Source organism: Papaver somniferum, chromosome 6, assembly GCF_003573695.1.
Source record: "Papaver somniferum cultivar HN1 chromosome 6, ASM357369v1, whole genome shotgun sequence".
NCBI classification, from domain to species: domain Eukaryota; kingdom Viridiplantae; phylum Streptophyta; class Magnoliopsida; order Ranunculales; family Papaveraceae; genus Papaver; species Papaver somniferum.
Genome location: NC_039363.1, coordinates 167,114,160 through 167,139,499, shown reverse-complemented (window position 1 = coordinate 167,139,499; position 25,340 = coordinate 167,114,160). Strand labels below are relative to the sequence as shown.

Here is a 25,340-nt window from a genome sequence, read left to right as displayed (position 1 = left end):
AGGTGGATGCCAGTGAAGATTACTCCTATTTTGAGGTTCTAGTGTTCTATGATTTTTGATTGGCTGATGATCTAAGACAACAAATTATCTTTTGCATCTATGAATGCTAATTTCAGGAGATGGTGCAGTTCTTTTGAAGACAACATCACACCTAGAAATCCAGATGCACCATGCTATGATTCCTATCTTACATAGTTCAGTTTCTTGTATCTGCCTGACAAATAATTTATCAAACCAACCACATATCCAATCTGCTAGCAAGGTACCCTGTTCAGTGTGCAGAACCATAAGAGCAAACCAAATGGCTTTTGAGAAGGGGAATTCAAGTATAACATGAGATGCTGTTTCAAGTTCTTGAGAACACAATGGGAAGCTGAAATTCTCATCTTGAATAATTCCTTGGAGCTTATCTTTTGTAGGGAGAATCTTCTTTACACATTTCCACATGAATTGTTTAGTTCTTGGCAGAACTGGTTATCTCCATAACTTCTTAAAGATGCTCTGCATTCTTGTTCCAACTGAACTATCTCCATTTCTTTCCTTGAGCATTCTGTTATAAGTTGACTTAACTGAAAATTTACCACTTTTTTCAAGTGTCCAAATCAGTTTATCTTCTTGGGAAGTCTGTATAGAGATGTTCAGAATTAGAGCAGCAACTTGAGAATCGAATAGAGAAAATATTAGCTCTGAGTTCCAACCATCTGAATCTGTTGAGACTAATTGATGAAGATAAGTATAATCTTGAGCATGGGAAGTACTACTCTTTGGTTCTGGAGGGAGATCCAGTTCAGGGATCCATCTATGTATCCATATTAAGATTTTTTGACCATTGTCTACACACCAGCAATTATGAGTTTTGATGAAAGGCAATTCAGAGCTGATACTTTTCTAAGACCATGTCGAGTTATCATTTTCTGCAGCATTGAAAATGTTACCATCTTGAAAATATTTAGCTTGAAGAGAGATTGAGCATATATAAGTAATATCAGAACACAATTTCCATGCTGATTTTGCTAGGAGAGATCTATTGAATAAGTGTAAATCCCTGAAACCATGACCTCCTTCTTCCTTTGAGTTGTTCACATTTCTCCAAGTAATGAGATGTTTACCTCTGTTGGAATTTTTGTTCCTCCAAAACTTTTGCTGTATTGAATTTAGATGATCAACTGTGTTATCTGGCAGCTTGAAAGTTGTCATGTGGTGAACTGGAACTGCATTAGTAACATTTTTGATCATAACTCCTCTTCCAGCTTCATACATATTTGAACCATTCCATCTTGAGAGTCTGTTTTCCATCTTAGTGACAAGGCTTGAGAAAGGATTTTTCTTGTTTCTACCAACAAAAAAAGTAAGCCCTAAATATTTCTCTTCTTCAATGTTTAATTTCCTGACTTGAAGTAGACCACTAATGAGTTGACAAGAAGGAGGATTCATGTTGTTGCTGAAATAGATTGCAGATTTGTGGAAGTTTATAAGTTGTCCAGAGCATGCACTGAAATATTGAACTAGATTGAGAAGCTTGTTAGTCTGCATCTGATTTGCCTTACAGAAGAGTAAGCAATCATCTGCAAACAACAAGTGGTTAATTTTTGGAGCACTTCTTGATATCTTCATCCCTGTCAACATATTCGTATTCTCACAATGATTCCTTGAGAATGCTTCCATAGCTAGGATAAAAAGATGAGGAGATAGGGGATATCCTTGTCTAATTCCTCTTGAAGGTTTGAATGCTTTAGTAGGAGATCCATTCACCATGATTTCCACCTAAGTAGTACTGATGCATTGCATGATGAGATGACAAAATTTATCAGAAAATCAGAATTTTTTAAGCACATCCATGAGGAAGGACCATTCAAGTCTGTCAAATGCTTTTGACATATCCATTTTAAGTGCTAGATGACATGTTCTACCTTTTTTCCTTTTCATTTCCTACACAAGCTCTTGAACTAGACATACATTCTCAGAGATGAGTCTACCTGGAACATAGGAAGATTGCATTGGAGAAATAATTCTCTCCATGTGTTTCTTTAGTCTTAGGGAAATTATTTTGGAAATAAGCTTGTATATTGTGTTACAAAGAGCAATGGGTCTGAAATCTTCAGGCTTGTGAGATGATGAACTCTTAGGAATTAGTGTTATTCTGGTGTTGTTGAGTTTCTTTATAATGAAACCTGAACTGAAAAAAGATTGAACTGTCCTGCAAACATCATCTTGAACTAGAAGCCACTGTGATTGATAAAAGCCAGGACGAAACCCATCTGGTCCTGGGGATGTCCAAGGATCCATTAATTTTAGTGCATGATGAATTTCTTGTGGAGAAGGAACTGATATTAATGATGCATTGTATTCATCTGAAATGCAAGAAGGAATGTGTTGCAAGAAGTTTTCACTGTCAGCTGGATTTGAAGTAGTATTGATTCTCTTGAAATGTGAGTGTTGATGGTGGATTTTAGTTCAGGGCTAAAATTGTAAAAGCAAAAATTATGCGCTGACATCCTGCAAAGGATAGAGCCACTGATAAGTGATGAATACTTCTTCACTTTACTAATTCATCCAGGTTGGAGCATGTAGCAACAATCCCATGTACCCTGTGAATTTATAGCATTCTCAATCAATACACGATTAGCCTTGTATTTCCTGCTGAACTCTCATTATTGGTGCGACATGACGACTGAGTGTTGCTCTCAGCAGAGCAACACGAATCTCCAAGCGTTAATAATGAAGCATATACGAAATACCCGTACAGGATGCCGCTCTCGGTGTGTTATACTAGCCCAATTGAGCATACATCTCTGGGTGTGTTATACTAGCCCGATTGAGCATCTGGACTGTCCATATCAGTCTCAGAAACAATCACGACCATCCAACTTCACCCGCATGATTGGATGGCTTAGATCGAATCCATAACCCTCAAGCAGGTATTGGAATGTTCAACACCGGACCAATGCGGACCCCGCATGGTCGGCCTCCCCAAAGGGTAGCATGGCTTGCCAATTCGTCCAGCCAAAGCAGCGTGGACGAGAAACCCTAAATTAGGTTTTGCAGCATATTACGTGTCGCAAATCAGTCTCAACCATCCATCTTCGCAGGAATAGATGGAGGGTGTAGATGTAGATTCAAAGGGCCCAGAGCATGTCAACACAAACACCGTGATCCTGCCTACATACATGACTGATCGGTCAGGACCAAACATGGATGGTCGTCCCAATTCGTGCGCCCAAAAAAGACATGACGCACGGCTGGCAAAACCCTAATTAAGGTTTTCGATCACGAGCGTCCATTTTCACCTGATCGAACGAATGGTCAAGGAGTCGATTAAGCAGGTCCAGTGAGTATCAACACGATTACTGTGGGCCTGCCTATCTCCACACCCGATAGGCCAAGGCATATCATGCCTGGTCGTCTTGATTCGCACGCCCAAACTAGGCGTGGTCACACCTCCCAATTGCAAACTAATATCGACCACTCAACTTTGACGGACAAATTGAGTGGCTCAGATCACGTTTCTATGGGGTATTAAGGTATGGACGTGTATACCATCCCGACGTATGCATACTAGAATAATCGACCAAGACCGACCAAGCTTGGTCGTCTCGAAACGCGCGCCCGAAGTTGGCATGACACGCGACTTTGGGTCACCGGATTTCTGTCGCAAATTTATCTCAACCACTCAACTTCACCTACTTGGTTATACAACCCTGGTCAGGAGTTAAATGGTCAATGAGGTGTTGTGGTGATTATCATCCGCCACTCTACCACACCAAGTGATCGGTCAAGTCAGGACTTACCTGTACAACCCCAAACGATCACTTGAAGATGGCTAGACACGCATCTATTTTAAGACGCTTAATCGTGACTTACTCCATTAAGCCTTAAAACAGCGATGCTTCATACATGTTGAATATATTCAATGCATTACATGCATAGAATTCACGTGAAATTTTACAAGTATCAAATTCCAAATAACTTAGTTATTTAACCTAGCATTACATCCTACCTTCTGTGGGTCCCACGATCCACACACTCGAGACATCAATCATGTCACAAACTGGGGGATACATACTGGGGTATTGGTCTGGCGGTTTACAGCGTGCAGCGCACAACGCCCCATCACAAGAACGTGTCAGGAAATCATAGACGGTTAGTGATGATGGGAGAAGTGGGCAAGACTGATCGTGTAACACTAACACCCGCAACTCCACTACTCCATCACTCCAATTTCTCCACTTCCCACGAGATACGTGAGTTGACTTGTATAAATTGGTTCTCCTCCCTATTTCGACAAGACAAGACAACAGAAAAAAGTGTTGATACAACTGTATTCAAACACCAGAACTGATAGCTTACATTCTGCAAGCCAATTCAGCTTTCTGATACAATTCATACACAACCAACACCTTCACAATCTCAACACCTTCTTCACTTCCCTCCCTAAGATCAACCCCATCTCTTTCACTTTGTGACCGAAGCAAGTCTGGAACGACCATTTCTTGGTTTAGGCTGGAGTGGTACAGATTGATTTCTCGAATCACAAAGCACTCATGTGTAGTGCATTTGTTTAGGGTTTAGATTCATTCCTCATCCACACACCCCAAATTACCAAATTCGGCAGGAATAATTTTCACCCATAAACAATTGGCGACCACAGTGGGAGATGAATCTCTCGGTTGTGAAGTCAATTTCTTCAATACCAATTCAATTTTACTGATTTCGAAAATGGTGGATCTTAGGTCTGGATCAGCGACCAATCCTGATGGGACTAGCGTTGTCAACACTCTCGGTGTTGATATCTCAGGTGTCACCGTGCAGCCAGTCAATACCATCAATTTATCTCGTGGAATTGCTTCCTCTACTACTAGCACCAACGGAGCAGGAGATTTTCCAGTAAGTGTAACACCTCCCATCACCAGAGCCAGAGCAGCCGCAAATCCCGACATCTCCTCAAAGTGTAACGCCTCCGGCGGTCACCCGAGAAACAACTTCGACCCCTTCATCAGAACGAGGAGCTGGAGGAGAAATAGGATGACCATCTCCAAATACCATCGCATGGATAGGCAGAAAGTCCTTGCTAAGACTCAAACGGATATGGCTGCAACTCAGAAAGAGGTACTCACTTTTCTTAAGACATTAACTGATCAATTGCCACAAGAGACGTGACATCCCCTGAAGCCAACAAGGAACGCATTCAACGCACCCGGAGAAGGTACTTCAGCGGCGCGGACCTACATGGACCTGATCAAAGAAGCGACATCAGGTATGAACAGTCCTGTCATGGAGATTCCTATACTGGGGACTGATCCTCACAACGATCCTCCTCAAGTCAATAGTCTCAGTATGAGCCAGAGGCCGGTGGATCAGGAAGCGGTTTCTATAGTGGAAAGTTTGTGCGAACTTTTACACCTCTCGAAGAATCAACGGGCAGAGACGTTTTGCTGCAATCATCCAGAAGAAGGTCACAACCGGGCCCTACACGTTACTGCACGCATCAAGGATTCAGAGATCAAGAGGGACCTCATCGACAAGGGAGCGTCTTCAAATGTGATTACTCTCAAGACTCTCAGGACGACCCAGGTTCGCTCAGGCAAGATCGTATGGCATCCTACCACAATGACATACTTTGAAGGAAACCAGACCAACACATACAAGATCGTCCCTTCAACATATCACCAATGCCTGAAGACTATGCCGAATAAACAAGTCATTCGTATTCCTACATCATTGTCTCCTTATGCACGAATATGCGGAGTGGAACTGTTCAAACCGAGGGAAGCTCCACGGGAAGGATCATACAAAGTACATTGCATCCCACTCCCCACGTGAGCGTCAATCCAGGAGGAGGACCGACTTGCATCATCGAAGGCTAGGCCCCATGATGCATCCTTGCTGACGAGGCATCTCAATTCTTCTCTCCGCCCAACGGAATGATACAACAACGATGAGCAACAAGAAGAAGTGCTAGACGCTCCACGACATCTGCAAGATGGTACCAACTCCACAACTGATGAGCTCGACGATGAGGAATCTCCTAGGCCTATTTCCATCAGCTCGACCTTGTGTAAGCATTCATACAATCTCCAATCCAAGTCGGTCAAACAATCTCCGAGGTAATTCAGGCGCGAGATCAGGTGTTGCATGGATTCCAGAGACTTGAACGAATGCTGCCCCAATGGCGATTTCCTTTGCCTAACATCGACACGTTGGTAGATGCTACCAGCGAACATGGCATGTTCTCCTCCATGGATGGATGTAGCGGCTACAACCAGATAAGGATGTATGAGCATAGTGCAAGTAAGACATCTTTTCAAACCCTATTGGAAACTTTTGTTATACCGTAATGCCATTCGGTTTGAGAAGTGACGGTGCAACGTATCAACGCGCTATGACGACAATCTTCCATGACATGATGCATAAGCAGGTTGAAGACTACATGGACAATATAATAGTCAAACCCAAGACTCAAGCTATCCTCACAATGTCGCTGCCGCGAACCGTTAAGGGGCTCCACAGCTTCATGGGTAAGGTGAATTCCACGTTTTATACCTGGCTTAGCCCAGCTCGTTTCTTCATTCACTCCCTTGCTGAAGAGAGGAGAAAGTTTCGTCTGGACCGCACTACAACAAGAAGCGTTTCGGAAGATTCAACAAATATTTTCATCTCCAAATCATCACAAAGGGTTCACCTATCATGTCAGCCCGCACAAAGAGCGATCCAGGGACATCTTCGGATCTACTGGAGCGTCCCCAATTCAGGACACTTGAGGGTCACGATCCAAATGTGACTGAACAACAAGTGGTGTAATTGTGCATCAATATGACGGAACCTGTCTATCGTGCTTTGTCGAAGAACCTGCGCTTTCATACATCCTATGAACTCCGTGAAGCTGCTAAACGCTTAGTTGCGACAGCACCTGCTCTGCTAGAAGAACAAGCCTGCCAGTAATGAAGAGCCTCATGATGTTCGCGGAAGCATACATCTCACCAACATGCAATACAACCTTCAGCCTTCTGTAAGCAGTTTCACTAAAGCAGCAAGAGGAAAGCCATCGAGATACAACATCCTCCCTGTCCAAAATTGCCAACTTCAACTCTAGCACCACGTGCACGACTGCCGCAATAATGAAACAACGTCCAAGATATTCCATATTTGGATCGACGGTAACTACATCAATGAGAGACGCTTTCAGAATTTGTCTCCCGTGGAAAAAGTAGTTCCGTTACCAAAGGAGATTGCACCTGGGACTTAAGAGGGTGCCAAGTTCGTGCAAGTTTCCACCACGCCTCTCCCTGCCAGTCTCTTCTGATCACAGCTGCTGCCAAGAACTGTTGTTGCTCGTCGATTGATACCATCCATAACTTCACCATATCAACAACCATTATGTACAAAATACCCATCGGGCATACAAGATGGATCCACGTAGACCACGCTTGGGGACTGAGGCTCAGCATGAAATTCCTTCACTGTCAGTCAAGAACTTCTTCAACACAAGAAAGATAGTCAATCAAGAAGCATGTAATTCGAACAGGGAAACCAAGCTGAACAAGAGACCGCTTCAACACTCTCTCCAGCAGAAGCCGCTTCAACACTCTCTCCAGCAGAAGCCGCTTCAACGCTCCCTCCACCAGAAACCGCTTCAACACTCTCTCCAGCAGAAGCCGCTTCAACGCTCCCTCCACCAGAAGATGCTCTAACGCTCTCCCGGACCTGCTCGCTCCAGAAGATGCTTCAACGCTCTCAGCGGGACCCACACCACGTTCGAACATACAAGGTTCACGTTTGGGCAAAGCAAGCACGCCTGGGTCCCACGAGCAAAAGGGAAGACCGATGGTTAGCAAGACTGGTGTTAGTCAGCAAGACGTCAGCAAGGCCGGTGTTAGTCAAGGAGCAAGTCTGGTGTTGGGTGAGGCAACAGGTTTGGTGTCTGGTCAAAGCAGGCACGCGGCGGGTCCCATTCTATTAGGCATAGATAAGTCTAAATTGGTCAAAGCAGGCACAGCCGGCCCCAAGCAAAGAAGGCACGCGACGGGTCCCACGTTCGGGCAAAGCAATCAAGGCTGGTATTGAGTCACGTCAGCAAACGAGGCAGGTGTTTCTCAAGTCCGCAAAGCTGGTATTGGTTGAGATCGCAATGCTAGTATCCCGTCACGCAAGCAAGACTGATATCACGTCACGCAAGTAGGCTTGTATTGGGTCACGTCAAGCCGGTATTGGTCAAGGCTGTTCAAGGCCACAAGGTTGGTATTGGGCCACGTCAGCAAACAAGGCCGGTGTTGGTCGAGTCCACGAAGCCGGTGTTGATTAAGGTCATAAGGCTGGTATTCGAATGAAATAGGCGCACACAACAGGGCCGATTTTCAGTCGAAACACATGGCCGACGTTTGAAGCATGTACACGGTGGACCCGTATTTGATTTAAGCACGCACATATGCCCATGCTCGAAGAAAGCATGCTTACATCGGGTCCCACATTCGACCAAAGCAGGCACAGAGTGGACCCACGTTTAACCGAAGAAGGCACAACAATCCCACGATCGATCAAGCATGCGCATGATGAGTCCCACGGTTGAGCGAAGTAGGCGGGCCCACATGCCTATTAAACAGGTGCAACATGGTAACGTTTGGTCGAAGCATATACATGGTGGGGTCCACATCCTTTCAGGGTTACATGCACGTTTTTTTATGGGAAGAGGAGCATACAAGTTCTATTCCCTTCTTGGCTCAAATACCTGAAGGAGGAAACCGGTCCCACCAAGGTCGTGGTCACACCTGGCATACTCTCACGAACGAAGAAGGCGCAACAGTCCGCCGACTAGGCACATCAAGCCCACGTTCGATCAAACAGGCGCAATAGCCCCTCGACCGAAGCAGGCTTAGCAAGGTCGATCCGGCAAGACCGACATTCGAACGGAGCAAGCACGGAGCAGGCTCTCGACCGAGGCAGGCATAGCAAGGTCGATCGAAGAAGGCAAGACCGACATCATACTAGGGGAACGCTCGCCTGGACGCCTCTTGAACGTGACATGCTCCAAGGACAGGACGACCCGTCTCTCCTGGTAACATCTAACTCATAAGTTTTATCTTTAACTATCACCATCTCATGCCTACCCCACAATAATGCAACCATTATGCGCTAGGCAGGGGACTTAATGTTGATGGTGGATTTTAGTTCAGGGCTAAAATTGTAAAAGCCAAAATTATGCGCTGACATCCTGCAAAGGATAGAGCCACTGATAAGTGATGAATACTTCTTCACTTTACTAATTCATCCAGGTTGGAGCATGTAGCAACAATCCCATATACCTTGTGAATTTATAGTATTCTTAATCAATACACGATTAGCCTTGTATTTCCTGCTGAACTCTCATTATTGGTGCGGCATGACGACTGAGTGTTGCTCTCAGCAGAGCAACACGAATCTCCAAGCGTTAATAATGAAGCATATACGAAATACCCGTAGAGGCTGCCGCTCTCGGTGTGTTATACTAGCCCGATTGAGCATACATCTCTCGGTGTGTTATACTAGCCCGATTGAGCATCTGGACTGTCCATATTAGTCTCAGAAACAATCACGACCATCCAACTTCACCCGCATGATTGGATGGCTTAGACCGAATCCATAACCCTCAAGCAGGTATTGGAATGTTCAATACCGGACCAATGCGGACCCCGCATGGTCGGCCTCCCCAAAAGGGTAGCATGGCTTGCCAATTCGTCCAGCCAAAGCAGCGTGGACGAGAAACCCTAAATTAGGGTTTGCAGCATATTACGTGTCGCAAATCAGTCTCAACCATCCATCTTCGCAGGAATAGATGGAGGGTATAGATGTAGATTCAAAGGGCCCAGAGCATGTCAACACAAACACCGTGGGCCTGCCTACATACATGACCGATCGGTGATAGACGCATTTATGTGTCTAATTTGTCCTCAATGTTTCGTATTGTTGGTACTCGTTTTCGTCCTTATTATGGTGTTTTGTGTATTTTTAGGTATTTTTGGAAAATAAATATTGTTGGAAAAATCGGCTCGAAAAATCACTCGGATCACCCCCGGAGGACACTTGCTATACGGAGCCCACATTTGGTTAAGGGGCACCTCAATTACTAAGGGGTACCCCGGGTCACCCCCAAACCAGGCAGCTGCTATTCACAACCCACAACTATTTAGGGGGACACCATCTTCTTCGTTTGAAAATTAAATTTGGCGGGAAAAAGAAGCACTGAAACTGGATGAAGTTTCGATCGAAATTTGAAGCAGTTCTGGGTAGACTAAAGGGATGAAACTTAATGGGTAGTTGTGATATGTCCTAAAAAAGCTGGTATGGGTGTTTGTTTCGACCCAATTTGGATGGAATTGCCGTGGTGAAGAAAACAGGGAGTACGTGGCCGGAAAACTCCATCACGGGATTACAACAAATTGAAACGTGTACTGCTCGTGTTTGGATGGAGTTTGGACTCTACAGAGGTGTGTAGAAGGAAAATAAGGAAGGTTGGACAGCTGCAGATGCTCGGATGAAGAAAAAAATATCCGGAGAATATTTTTTATTTACTGCCGAATAATAGAGAATTTATGGTATTTAACTCGAGATTTGAGGGGGCTGTTGAGTATAAATAGGCTGCTGGGATATCATAGAAGGGACGGGGAGATTGGGAGAAGTTTAGAGCACCACAGAGTCAAAAAAATCGAATTTGCAGAGAGACCACCTGCTGCTGCTGCTGCCATTGAAGAACACTGAAGAACACGAAGAACAGACTCGCCACAACCGTCGTTTTTAAACAGTGTCAGCGACTCATACTGTGGGTCGCAGATCAGAGACAGACTTAAAAAATGCAACAATACAATAACAGCTCTTTGTAACGGCTTTTGCAATGCTAACCCGATTTTTATTATAATTCTCCCTTATTCATCATTTGTAACCCTTTGATCATAAATGAAATCAACTTTTGAGCGTGTTTCCAACATGATGAGCGGCTAATTCTCTCGTAACCAAGGCAATGGATGAAGCTATTCACACATGAACAATGGGTAACTATTTCATTTTCTCTAATATTTAATTATAATTCACTCAATCACTGCTTTTGCTGAGTTCTTAAAAGTTTACATAATTTTCTTCATTAGTTGTGATTCAATTAGATATGTTATGCTTTGGTTAGATAATCTATGCTTAAGGGATACAATTAATTTTTGAGAATATGTTTGATTATTTGTGGATTAAGAAATAAAGGATTAAAAGGATAATTAGAGTTATGAAATATTTGACACCATTCATGTGTAATAGTGGATTCTAGTGTCTTGGTTATTTTCCAATCACTTGAAATCAATTTTGAGTTAAGTTTTCTATATTCTTAAGTTCTATTAAGTCTAGAATTCATTGCCTTCACAAGCCTCAACGAACTCTTTACTACAACATCATTGAAAATATAATCAATCGGACAGGACCAAACATGGATGTTCGTCCCAATTCGTGCGCCCAAACAAGGCATGACGCACGGCTGGAAAAACCCTAATTAGGGTTTTCGATCACGAGCGTCCATTTTCACCTGATCGAACGAAGGGTCTAGGAGTCGATTAAGCAGGTCCAGTGAGTATCAACACGATCACTATGGGCCCGCCTATATCCACACCCTATCGGCCAAGGCATATCATGCCTGGTCGTCTTGATCCGCACTCCCAAACTAGGCATGGTCACACCTCCCAATTGCAAACTAATCTCGACCACTCAACTTTGCCGGACAAATTGTGTGGCTCAGATCACGTTTCTATGGGGTATTAAGGTATGGACGTGTACACCAGCCCGCCGTCTGTATACCAGACTAATTGGCCAAGACCGACCAAGCTTGGTCGTCTCGAAACGCGTGCCAGAAGTTGGCATGACGCGCGGCTTTTGCGGCACCGGAATTCTGTCGCAAATTGATCTCAACCACTCAACTTCGCCGAACAAATTGAGTGGCTTAGATCACACTTTCAAGAGACAATGAGGTATGGGTGCCTACACCGACATGCCGTCTACACGCATGCACGATCGGCCCGACCAAAATTGCATCCCAAGGTTGGTTTCGACCAAGCTGAAGAGTGATGCTTGCGCACCTCTTCATAAACCCTAATTCCACTAACGGTCGCAGATGAGTGTCTCAAATATCATCTCGTCCGTTTAACTTCACCTGCTTGGTTATACAACCCTGGTCAGGAGTTAACTGGTCAATGAGGTGTTGTGGTGATTACCATCCGCCACTCTACCACACCAATGATCGTTCAAGTCAGGACTTACCTGTACATCCCCAAACGATCACTTGAAGATGGCTAGACACGCATCTATTTTAAGATGCTTAATCGTGACTTACTCCATTAAGCCTTAAAACAGCGATGCTTCATACATGCTGAATATATTCTATGCATTACATGCATAGAATTCACGTGATATTTTACAAGTATCAAATTCCAAATAACTTAGTTATTTAACCTAGCATTACATGCTACCTTCTGTGGGTCCCACGATCCACACACTCGAGACATCAATCATATCACAAACTGGAGGATACATACTGGGGTATTGTTCAGGCGGTTTATAGCGTGCAGCGCACAACGTGCCATCACAAGAACGTGTCAGGAAGTCATGGACGGTTAGTGATGATGGGAGAAGTGGGCAAGACTGATCGTGTAACACTAAAACCCGCAACTCCACTACTCCATCACTCCACTTTCTCCACTTCCCACGAGATACGTGAGTAAGGCTCAATGACTTGTATAAATAGGTTCTCCTCCCTATTTCGACAAGACAAGACAACAGAATCAAGTGTTGATACAACCGTATTCAAACACCGGAACTGATATAGCTTACATTCTGCAAGCTAGTTCAGCTTTCTGATACAATTCATACACATCCAACACCTTCACAATCTCAACACCTTCTTCGCTTCCCTCCCTAAGATCAACCTCATCTCCTTCACTTTGTGACCGAAGCAAGTCCGGAACGGCCATTTCTTGGTTTAGGTCGGAGTTGTACAGATTGATTTCTCGAATCACAAAGCACTCCCGTGCAGTGCATTTATTTAGGGTTTAGATTTATTCCTCATCCACACACCCCAAATTACCAAATTCGTCAGGAATTGTTTTCACCCATAAACAGTGAGACAAGAAGTTCTTCTATAGAATTTTTTATCTTGACACCATGTGCCATCGACAACTTGTAGAGAGTCTATTTTGTTTCTCACCCTTCTCTGGTTTGCTGTGAAATGGAAATACTTGGTGTTCTTGTCCAAATCATTGTAATAATGATCCTTTGACTTCTGTATATAAGAGGAGGCTTGTACTTCATTTAGTGAGTCAATTTCCTTCTCAATGTTTAAAACCTTTTCAGTATGCATGCCTCGAACATCTGTATGTTGCAGTTGTTCTAGTTGTTGTTGCAGTGCTGTAATTCTTCCTTGTATATTTCCAAAAATATTTTTACTCCACAGTGATAAAATATGTCTAGTGTTTGAAAATTTATCAGACATTATATAAGCTGCAAATCCTGCAGTATTTGATACCCAAGCATTCTTGATTTCATTTACACAGGTGTCATTTTGCAGCCAATGTTCAAAGAATTTCCATGTTTTATTTGAATCTGCAAAATTAGTATACAAAGACAGCAAAATAGGAGCATGGTCTGAACCTTTTATAGGAAGATGGAGAAGTTTGGAATCTGGGAAAGTTATAAGGCAATCATTATTAACTAGAGATCTATCTAGTCTGGATTTGATTCTACCAGTTCCATGACTATTACTAGTCCAAGTAAAAGGGTTTCCACTATAGCCTAAATCCAACAATTCAGCTTCTCTAATAAGATCAATAACTTCATCAGAGGTAGAATTTGTGTTTGTATTTCTCTCAGACATATCAAAAGTGATATTTAAATCTCCTATAAGGACCCAAGGAATCTTTACTAATTTACTTAGATTTTTAATGTATTCCCATTGAGCAGTTTGGTTTTCTCTATAAGGTGTGCCATAGACACATGAGAGAAACCATTTTCCTCTAGCAGGGTCATTTGTTACAAGAGCATGAAACATACTGGAGGAGGAATTAACAATTTCTAAACAGAAACCATCTTTCCACATTAGGACGATGCCACCAGCTTGACCAACTGAAGGAACATAAGTAGTGTTAGGCATTCTTAGACAATTAGTAAGCTTAAGGATCCTATCATCATTTATCTTGGTTTCACATAGGAAAATGATGTCTGGGGAATGAAGATTATTGAGGTGCATAATATGCTCCCTTGTTTCCTTTCCCTAAGAATCCTTGGAAGTTCCAACTCATAATTTTCATAGTGATAAGCAAGATAAAATTACTAAAATTGATACTCAAGTTATTGTACGGAACTAAATCATGTAGATTATTAAGAAAGTGAGTATCGTAATAACTGTAAAACTCTAACTGGAGATGAAAATAAGAATTAATGCAAAAAGTATTAAAAGGAGTCTTATGAAGAATTACCAGCTTAGTAGGTGCTCCATTCATCACATGAGAAGACTCCTCTGAGTCTTTATTTCCATCCTCAATCGAGTAATGTTCCATTGCATCCGCCTTTGTTGAAGGAGGAATGGTACCAATATTATTTTCCATGTTATTTCCATCATCATTAACAATGTCATCATCAGTTCTAGATCTCTTGTTACTCCTATTCTCGTCCCGCTCTTTGTCTTCTTGTTCTCTTTGAATGCGACTAGCTTCGACAATTCTTTGAATCAACTGATCCAAATCCTCAATGATTTCAACTCCATAGGCTACAACCAGTTCATAGATATAAGCTATGCATTCTTCATAGTGTATCTCCTTATTCTAAGTTCATCAGCAACAATATCACATTCTTCATCTTTATGATCAATTGTGAAACATTTAGGACACAAAACATGAGGTTGTTTTTCCCAATGAAAACGAATCCAAGTTACCCCTCCAGCTGCATTGTTCCACCAACCTCCTCTGTGAAGTGGTTTGGATAAATCAATTTTGTTCTAACTGTGATACTACTGTCATAAACTTGAGTGCAATCTTCTGGGTCAATCTTCTACCATAACATGAGGTTGTTTTTGTTTTCTTTATGTTTTCTTTAAAAGGTGAAATGATTAGATTTATTAAAAAAAGAAAGAAAAGAAGGTAGAAGAAGGAAATTGCCTAAGCATAACAACAAAATAAGAAGAGCCACCCCAAACAAACAACTACGTACAACAAAGACAAAGACCTTAAAGACTACAAGTCACCTCTAAAAAAATTTAACCTAGAATTACTTGGCATGAGTCATTGTCCCACGCAGCAATTTCTCATTACTAGAACCCAAATCCTCACTCTACTGGGAAAAGTCACCCAAAATCTTTTGAAAAACAACTGGCATTTTGACCACCACAACCAAACCTAAGACAAATCAGTGCACCTCGTCAAGCCATCACCACCGGAATCGATTTAGTTAAGTACCACAAGCTTACCCTCTGCCTCTGGCCTCAGCGTGGAGCATTTTATCTCGAGCGCACTAGCGAATCCAGGTACAAAAAATCAGGTCCAATATAAAGCCCAATCCAAAAACCAAGTTGATTGAGTAAAAAAAAGAAGGGCTAGGGTTTTAAGAAAGGGAAAGCGGTATCTCTCCCTCCTTCCCTCTCTGTTAGTCTTCCGAATTCATTCTGAAAAAATCCGCGAAAGTCTGTTAGTACAGCTCTTAACCGTTTAGGGTTTACTTTAGCCAGTTTAGGGTTTTAAGCGTTTGGAATCTCTCTGTTAATCTTCCGAATTCATTCACAAAAAGATCTGTTAGTACCGCTCTTGCTTATTATCACTATTAAGCTAATTCAATGGAGGGATTGAGAACTTCACAGGCGAATTTAGTTGTATATATACACCCTTCAAAAGCGAATAAGGTTTCTCAAGCCATTCTTCGTGAACTCAGTTCATTGCTCTTCAAGTAAGTGTTTTCTTTTATAGTTCTGAATTTCAATATCATTGAATTCGTTAGAATAACTCAACATTTTTGGTGTTTTTTAACGAGTTCGGTTTCGTACAAGATTGATTTGGTAACTGTATTGCTTGCTTTGACTGTGTTAAAATTGTCTAATTAGAAGCCTACACTAGTGCGATCACAATTGGTTGGGCAAATTCTTGTGGGATACATACACTGTAAAGTTGAACGATTAGGGTTGCTACTATTAGTCTTTACTATCAGTGCAAGGCTTAGATGCAGAATTTAGAGGATTTAGAGGTGCAGACTTTAGTACCTTGAGATTTGAAAATGAGTTTAACTTGTCTATTTTTTCCATAAAAATGGAGTGTGCTCTAAGCACTGTATTCTGAGAAGGAGCCTAGAAATCCAAATTTATAAGCGGATTATTATACCTTATGGAGGTTAATAGCAGCATGATGGCCCTTTTGGATTTCCGTAGTCTGTTCGTTCTTATGGATATTTTGTCCAATCTTCGAGCGGTACCATATAGTTTCCCTCATTAACGTGAACGGGATGGGTTGCAGAGTAACAGGATCTTGATATGTCCACAAAATTACAATTATGATGGTGTTGCTCAGATAACTCCTTTCATGTAAATAAGTAAATTAGAGAAAGCCATTTGTATTATATGTTTGCAGGTTCTGTGACTTTGTTATGTTTAAAAGTGATTGCTGCATTTAATTTCACTAGTCTGTTTTAATTTCACTAGTGTGTACTTTGTTTAATTTTGCTTGTCTGCTTGTGATTGGCAGAATCGCTGCTGTTGGGTTCCCTGCTTTGGTTCATTTATATTGGAATAACCTTTGTGATACCCATATTTTTAGAAGATCATAGAAGCTATCGTCATTTTGTTGCTTAGTTTATTTACTACATTGGAAGTTATTTTAGTTTATTTACTGACATTGAAAGTTTTTCTTTCTCAGGTATAATGAAATGTTTGATGGTGTTGTTTTGGCTTATGACGTAGGGGTTCGGAATGAAACTGCAAGAATTCTTCCTGGAGTCCATCCTTTCTATGGCGTAAAGTTGAGAGCCGAACTGCTACTTTTTTCTCCAAAGCCTGGCATGCTTGTAGGTAATTGAGACTTTACCCTTCTGGTCTAGCTTATATGATATCTGTCTGTAGCTGTTCATCATCTGTATGTTTTTCATCAAATGCTGTCAATGACTTAACTAATGTGCATTAGTTTTCGTAAAAGTTTTCTTATTCTAGGTGGTTTGCTTTCTGGGTGAAGTCTGAATTATCTTAGAGCATGTACAGTTTTGGAGGCAGCAGCACTGCTCACAACTTCACTTAGATTATACACAAACTTCTAAATTAGAAAGACAAATCTTCAGCAAGATGGTGGTCAGCAATTTAGCATCATCTTGCTTAGGAAACTATGATATCCAAGATGGTGGTCAGCAATTTAGCAATTAAAAATCAGGTTTAGGAAACATTTCATATTCTATTTGACCTACTGTAAATTTGACTTTACGAAGTACTATTTTTTAAAATATCGTAATCAAGCAGCATGATGGTTTTTCTTCCGGAAAATGGAATTCTTTGTATGAGATTTTACCTTCCGATTCTGTTAACTTTATTGATCTTACATTTTTCATCGCTTTTGATTTTTGAGCAACTTTTTGAGAGGTGTAATTGTTTTCGTTCTACACTTTCTAAAAAGTGCTTATGATTCTTACCTTAAACTATGCTGTTGTTAAAGTGAATAATTTTGTGATTCTATTGTCACTGCAGAAGGGAAGGTGGTGAGGATTGGAGAAGACTCCATAAATCTTGTCGTCCTTGCCTTTTCTTCTGTTTCCATAGTACAGGAAGATATTCGTAAAGATTTCAGATATAAAATTGTAAGCGCATATCTTTAGCTGTTTGTTTCAGCTCCCTGTTGAAAATATTACTTACTATGGTGGATAGGTTTTAGCTAGAGTGCATTTAATATGTATCTAACTTATCTTATGTAAATTTCATTTAGAAACACGGTGAGGAATTGTTGGCCAGTAGATCTCACAAGCGACATGTGATCAAGGTTGGGAGCACAGTTCGCTTTTTAGTTAAGAGGTGAGAAATTTTGTTATGCATTTCCCTAGCACTGATAAGTAACAATGAATGTCATAATTTTGCCATTGACATTATCTGCATTTCAAGTTCTGTGTTTGAGCTCTAAACAGTTCTTTGTGGTCCTTTTGAATGCGGCTGATAGTAAATTTCTTTTTGTAGCTTTGATGAAGAAATACTACACATATCAGGATCCTTGATTCCATTCCATACTGGAGGCGTTGATTGGTTGGATAAAAATGCGGAAGAAGGTTCGCAATCAGAGAGGTTTGAAACATCGTTTTCTTATTTATGTGCATTAACTTAAATGTGTGGGTCTATTCAATCTCGAATTTGTAGGAAAATCACATTGAAAGACTATCATTTAGAAATTAGGAGGAAGGCACACTAACAGGAATATCTATTGTAGGAGCATCAAGAGAGAAAGGGAGACTAGTAAGGTAAAGGCAGGGCTTGATTCAGGAGCCTGTAGCGAAGATACAACTATGAACAGTGAGCGACGCCGGTCAAAGAAGTCAAAAAGGGAGACTGAAAAAGTAAAAAGGCAGAGCTTGATTCAGGAGTCTATTGAAGATACAACCGTGAACAATGAGCAAAACCGTTGAAAGAAGTTGTGAGAACTATGAGCGAGGTGTTTGTACTTTTGTTGTAACAGCTCATCCTGTAAGGATAGACCCTTGTTCTCTCTTTATCACAATATAATGGAAATCTCTCGGACACGTTTATATCCTTCCTAAGTTTTACATGGTATTGCCTTTAAAAAAACTCGGCTGGTTTGGCCACCTGATATGATTTTGTCTTTCTGGAGTCCCAAATCAGTCGAAATGTTTGTAGGGGTTGAGTTGTTGGTCAAGAATTGGGGGAGATACTATAGATTTGATGAATGTCTTATGAACTTGAATAATTGTGTAAGGTTTTCATACTACCAAAATCGTGTTTATGAATGAATTGAATGATTTTCTTTTTACATGGTATCAAGATACTTCTTTTTCCTTTTTTTTTTTGAAGCGAAGAAGAATTGTATTGATGAATAAATTACATCATTACATGAGTATTGTCTACGGACAGCTGAGTTCTAATTTCCACAGGCGAAAATGTAGACCAAGCAACTGAGAGAGCTTTCTCTCTAGCTAATCTAGAGAGTCCATCTGCAACTTTATTGGCTTCCTTTGGAATGTAATAACATCTCCAGTATCGAAAAACTCTAAGAAAAGACTGAATATCCTTGACTAAATTGAATAATTGCCATTCTATGGCAGCATTGTTGTTCACTGCTTCTACTACTGTTTTGGCATCAAGTTCAAAATGTACGTTCACCAGCTGTAGCCTCTGTGCCAGGTTAACAGCTTCCCACAAGGCCATACACTCCGCCTGCGCGGCATTCCTTATTTCTCCTAGAAAGACGCATTCTGCTGCCTGCTGCTCACCTGCAAAATTACGAGCTATTAGTCCAATTCCTCCAGTGTTATTAGAGTACAAGTAAGAGCCATCGACATTGATGGTAATGACATCAACAGGTGGAGGCAGCCAATGAATATTCATACGAAAAACTTTATCAGTAATGGTAGGATGCGTATTTTTATGAGCTATGTGGTCATTGATGAAGCTACGGGCTCTTAGAATTGTTCCATCTGGAGAAGGGTTAATATTCTGAAAGGTCTTCTCACAACGATCAGACCATAAACACCAAGCGAAAATAGCTCTTTTGCAGATTTCGTTAACTGTGATCCTTTTGGCCTGAAGGTCATCAAACCAACTTTGTGTCCATTCAGAGAAGGAAAAAGAATCCGCTGTAGACCATCCAGTGACTGAAAACCACACTGCCCTGGCCAGATTACATTCCATCAGGACATGTGAAGGTGTTTCATCCACTTGTTCACAGAAAGGGCAAAGAGAGGTAATTCCAGGGACTTTGATGCTGAGAATGTCCCTTGTAGGGAGAAGAGAAGAAACGGCTTTCCACAAGAATTGCCTTATTCTGGGAAGAAGAGGCAGTTTCCAAAGAGTTTTATAAAGCTTAACCATTCCCGGACCTACTGAAGCAGAGTTGTCTTGATCTTCATACATATTTTTGTAAGCTGATTTTACAGAGAAGTTTCCGTTCCTTTCCGGAAAATTTCTTGTTTGGTCCTAGGCCCATATAGTTATTTATAGTAGGGTCCAATCGGATATTTTTTTTATCCGGAGGTCCAAAATTAATTAAAACATGGAAATGTCCATAATGCCCATTACTACCAAACGTGTGTGTCTACACTGCTTACAAATTTGAGTACATATCTGGTACACTGCTTAAAAATTCGAGTACATATTTGCTACACTGCTTACAAATTTGAGTACATATCTGTCGCACTGCTTAGAAATCTGAGTTCATATCTGTCGTACTGCTTACAAATCCGATTATATATCTGAATGCTTACAAATTCGAGTACATATTTGCTGCACTGCTTCCAGGTAGAGTACAAATCTGTAAGAATCAATGATAAATAAATTAGAAAACGTGTTCCATCACATACATTGTGATGATTATAATTTTTCTTCGACTGTATTGCCATGCTTCTGGGGGCAAAACAAGGATCTTCTATTATCGTTTTCTTCTTAACTGCATATAGATTGACTCGCTTTACGTACTGCTAGTGTCAATGCCTGCAGACACACAAAAATTAAAACGTTCATCATAGGGGCCATAACTTATGCCCAAACACACAGAGTCTAATTTGAGGAACCATACAAACCAATGCAAATAAAACTCATAATGCACGACAAATGGTCTCCACCAATAAATCCAGAATTTAATGAACCTGAAAAAATGTGGGCTGCACGGTGATATTACTGACTGAGCCATCCTGTTCTTTCGCGGTCTCCACCAATAAATCCTGCAGAAATACATCGAAGTCTGGTCAACAAAAGCAACAATCTCATAGAAATCCAGTCATAATATAACTGAAAAACTATATTACTTCTGCTGAAATAAGTCGTGCAACTATGTTTTTTGTTTTTGCTAGTTTCTTACAGTTAATCGACAACCAAAAAACTAAACTGGAAGCACATAATTGGCATTCTTGATGCCCCTGCCATTAATCCAAAGCATCTAATACACAAACAGTTAATATATTAAGAAAAAGAAAAAAAACATTAGTATCAACAATGAGAAGACATTTACAGCATAAGCTGCGCTTTACCCCGAAGCTAACATTAGTAGTTTTCCTCAATCATAGCCATAAAGAATTTAAAAGGGGTGTAACTAAATTCAAATTACCATGGGAGGTTATCAAAGATTTTACCTGTCGATTTTTACCACATAATGAGAAATTTTTTATCAATAGTAGCTTAATCAAATCTAAGAAGAGCCGAATCTGAAACGCAGGAGGCATTAATTTAACATCTAAAATAAAAATGGTTCTAAGCAAGCACAGGGATTGCAATTCGGTGGATCAATGAATGAACCCCAACCTTGAGTGTTACTGAGAAAAGTACACATCTGTTCCAACAACGAAGTTCTCTATGTCACATTTGTTATGCAACTCAGATATGCGCACATATTAATAAATTTAATCTGCTTGCAAGGCTCTATTATTGTCATGGAAATATATACTCGATAGAATAATAAAATAACAAAACCCAAACTCCTGAATCAGCTAATATCAATATAGAAGACAATGGTCATGGAAAAAATCAATTAATGTTCCACTGAAGAAGAATTATTTTCAAAGACATCTAAATCAATTCCTGAGTTTTACGCCATGTCTCCAATTTATGCTCATTTCCTAAGCTTTATCAAAACCATTGTTTCATCTGATGTGTTCAACTTAGTCAGCATTAACAACTGTCCAGATGATAAATAAGAAAGTTAAGTTAACATATTAACTGAACCAAACCTGTGAGAGCAATCATTCTACACCGGAAAATCCCTATTATTGTGGCGATTTTTCAATAGCATTTTTCTCATCTTTGGTCGACTCTTCCTGCAAAGGAAAAATAAAGAAATGGTTAACCATTTAGTTGTATATAGAGTTGATAAAAAAAGAATAATTAAGGATCTATGAGAAACAACAAAATCGAAGCACATAATGCGGTATTTCACATATGTACTGATGGATCAAACTAAAAAAGTGAGAGATCTATGAAAGAAACAAAATCTAAGAGAAGTTTCTATGAGTATGTCATATATGTACTGCAGTTTCATGAACTACAAATCAACTTCATGACAAGAATAATTAAGAATCTATGAGAAACAACAAAATGGAAGCACATAATACGGTATTTCACATACGTACTGATGGATCAAACTAAAAAAAATGAGAGATCTATGAAAGAACCAGAATCTAAGAGCAACTTCTATGAGTATTCCATATATGTACTGATGGATAATACGATATGAAAGTACAAACAAATCGAAAACAGAAAAATAATAAAATCGATAGCTAAAATCATTAAAAACATGATAATCTAACCAAATAACAGAATAAATATGAACAAGATTCATAAAAAAGAACAAAAACGACCGAGTTATATGAGTATTCTGTATATGTACTGCTGGATAATACGATCTGAAAGTATAAACAAGCCTGATTTTGAAGCGAAACAGAAAAGAAAATGAAATCGAAAGCATAGATCTCTCACTTTTTTAAGAATCTATGAGAAACAACAGAATCGAACAATCACAAAGAAGATTTATAAAAACAAAAACAAAAAAAGCAATTCACAAATAGAAATATAAACAATGTAAATCACAGAAATCACTAACATAGAGAACATCATTATAATCGAGTTACCAAAATCATGAAATCGATCTAATATTTATGATTCAGTTGAAAGCATAACAGAAAACAAAAACAAACATTATAGAAAAGATTAGATAACATACCTGCAAAAAGAGGACGACCTTCAGATACCCTACGTCTAAATTCACCAGCACCAACAACAGCAGAAGAAAGAGAAAGGAGAGAAGAAAACCGATCTGAATTTTTTTGATAAAGAATATAGAAAACTTAAAATGTTATTTGTTAGGTGAAGGTTATTTTAGGAATTTTTGAAATACACATCTTTGGTCCCGCACGTGTACAGGACCTGGGCTTAAAAAATTTGGTCAATTTTCATGTTTTCTTTTAATTATGGACCTCTGATTAGTGGGCTTTAATGGGTGGACCTGTCGCTAACTAAGAACACTATAATGGTACCTATTGGTAATTCCTAGTTCCTTTCCAACAGCCAAATAAGCCTATCTTCACAATTTCGATGAATCTTTATACTCATGATGATGTTGACAATATTAGGTTCAAAAGGATCTTGCAGGATGTGAGTATCCCAGGAATTGGTGTTATGACAAAAGAGTTCATGCACATACTTGTAATTATGATTAGAAGTACAGCCTGACTTTGGAACTGGAGGCTTAGAAAGAGATTGAATCCATATGTGCTTCCATATTAGAATCTTCCTTCCGTTTCCTAGGCACTAGCAAGAGTTTGTTTGCACAAACGCTATCTCAAAACTCAAACTTCTCCAAGACCAAGTCGTGTTAGACTTCTGTTTAAGATTGAAAAGATCTTCATCTTGAAAGTATTTGGCTTTTAGAGATTTTGTCATCATAGAGTCCGTGTCAGAGCAAAGCTTCCATGCGGATTTCGCCAATAGGGCCCCGTTGAAAACTTGCATATCACGAAAACCCAACCCCCTTCCTCTTTAGGTTTTTACGTTCTTTTCCAAGTAATGACATGGTTTCCTCTACACGATTTCTTATTCCGAAAATGCTATATAGCCAGCTGATTAACAGCTGAATGACAGCATTTTTTGACTTGGCCAAATATGTGGCAGAAAGAGACTGTTTTTATCTTTGCCACGTCACTTGAGCAAACGAAAATAATTCTCAAGGTTTTTCCTTCTTCTTTCCCATTAATGTCTGTACAGTAATTGAAACTCTCACCTACCGGAGATAGAGAAGATGAACATCATACACAAACAAACCTTCTTTTCATCTTTTTACTCGTTTTTCTTCTCCTGCAAAAAATTTCCACTTCTATTATTTTTTATGACCATTGATGACTAACAACAATACCTTATTCATCTTGATTGAGAATCTGAGGTAGTGCTATCTATAAAAGTAAAAATCGATCCACGAAAAAGCCCATAGTTAAAATAAGAGACCCAATCAGAATGACTAATTGATTATAAGATTCAGATTCGATCTATGTATTTCTAAACCTAATTGGTAATTTGGTTTTGAATTGATCGTTAATAATAATTCCCAAAAAATTACAAAATCTGTGATAAGAAATCTTAAGAATTACGATGAACGACCTTCTGGTATTACTGAAACTATGGTCATAGAAATCAAATTTAGGAAGTCTGATTTCGTTACGAAGAAGAACAAAGGATTGGAAAGAGAAGTATTAAGAATCTAAACTGTACTTTTGGTGTTCATCTTAACCGTGAAGTAAATCCAACGCTGACATGTTCTCTTCATTTAATTATCGTGACGTGTTAATAGCAGTAGTTTTTTTCTCTGCCACGGGATTGCCACGTCGTCATTCGCTGTCAAGCAGCTGTTATGCTGCTGTTCATGTAGCAGAACCGTTCTTATTCCTCCAGAATTGCTGTTGTTTTGTGCTCATCTGTTTAATGGTAACATCTGGTAATCTGAAAATTGTCATATGATGAATCGGTATTGCATTGAAGACATTCTTGACCATAACTGATCTAGCTGCCTCAGACATATTCCCACCATTCCATTTAGCAAATCTGTTATCCATTTTGTCGCATAGAATAGAGAAAGGAATTCGCTTTTTCCTGCCAAAAAAGAAAGGAAGGCCAAGATATTTTTCATCTGATATGTTTAATTCCCGGACTTGTAAAATTCCACTGATAGTCTGACAAACATCAGGAGAAAGATTAGAGCTAAAGAACACTGCTGATTTGTTAAAATTAATCAGCTGTCCTGAGCACGAAGAGAATTGCTGGATCACACTTAGCAGTTTCTGAACCTGTACCTCATTGGCTTTACAAAATAGAAGACAATCATCTGCAAATAGCAGATGATTGATCTTTGGAGCAGAACGTGATATCTTCATGCCTGTTATTTGCCCCGTTGTTTCGCAGTGAGCTAAGAACCTTGAGAAAGACTCCATGGCGAGGATAAATAGATAGGGTGATAAAGGATCACCCTGTCTTCTTTTTCCTTTTTTGATATTGTTTTTCCGTTCAGATTCAAATCTCTGTTAGTGTCTGATCTCTACAAAATACTGGTGGTCGAAATTTTCAGCAAACTTCTCGAATTCGGAAGCTAGATTTTCAAGTTTAAAATGAATTTCTGCCAAGATCGACT

The 25,340-nt window shown here is 40.1% G+C and overlaps 2 protein-coding genes and 1 long non-coding RNA gene across 3 annotated transcripts; 1 reads left to right on the top strand and 2 right to left on the bottom strand.

The window, feature by feature from the left end:
* Positions 1 to 13,105: 13,105 nt before the first annotated feature.
* Positions 13,106 to 14,146, bottom strand: LOC113291769. Its single transcript, XM_026541265.1, has one exon. The coding sequence runs from the start codon at positions 14,144 to 14,146 to the stop codon at positions 13,106 to 13,108; it is 1,041 nt and encodes a 346-aa protein (XP_026397050.1).
* A 1,421-nt stretch (positions 14,147 to 15,567) lies between these two features.
* LOC113290042 (probable DNA-directed RNA polymerase I subunit RPA43) lies at positions 15,568 to 18,772 on the top strand. The gene is made up of 6 exons (XM_026539547.1): positions 15,568 to 15,930; positions 16,890 to 17,041; positions 17,705 to 17,814; positions 17,940 to 18,025; positions 18,185 to 18,289; positions 18,432 to 18,772. Exons 1-6 carry the CDS (start codon positions 15,821 to 15,823, stop codon positions 18,625 to 18,627), a joined length of 759 nt encoding a protein of 252 aa, XP_026395332.1. The 5' UTR covers positions 15,568 to 15,820; the 3' UTR covers positions 18,628 to 18,772.
* Positions 18,773 to 20,874: 2,102 nt separating this feature from the next.
* On the bottom strand, positions 20,875 to 22,006 carry LOC113286389. The gene is made up of 3 exons (XR_003329265.1): positions 21,898 to 22,006; positions 21,033 to 21,110; positions 20,875 to 20,895 (listed from the first exon to the last, which is right to left on the bottom strand). It is a non-coding gene; the product is annotated as an uncharacterized LOC113286389 (long non-coding RNA).
* Between the last annotated feature and the right edge of the window lie 3,334 nt (positions 22,007 to 25,340).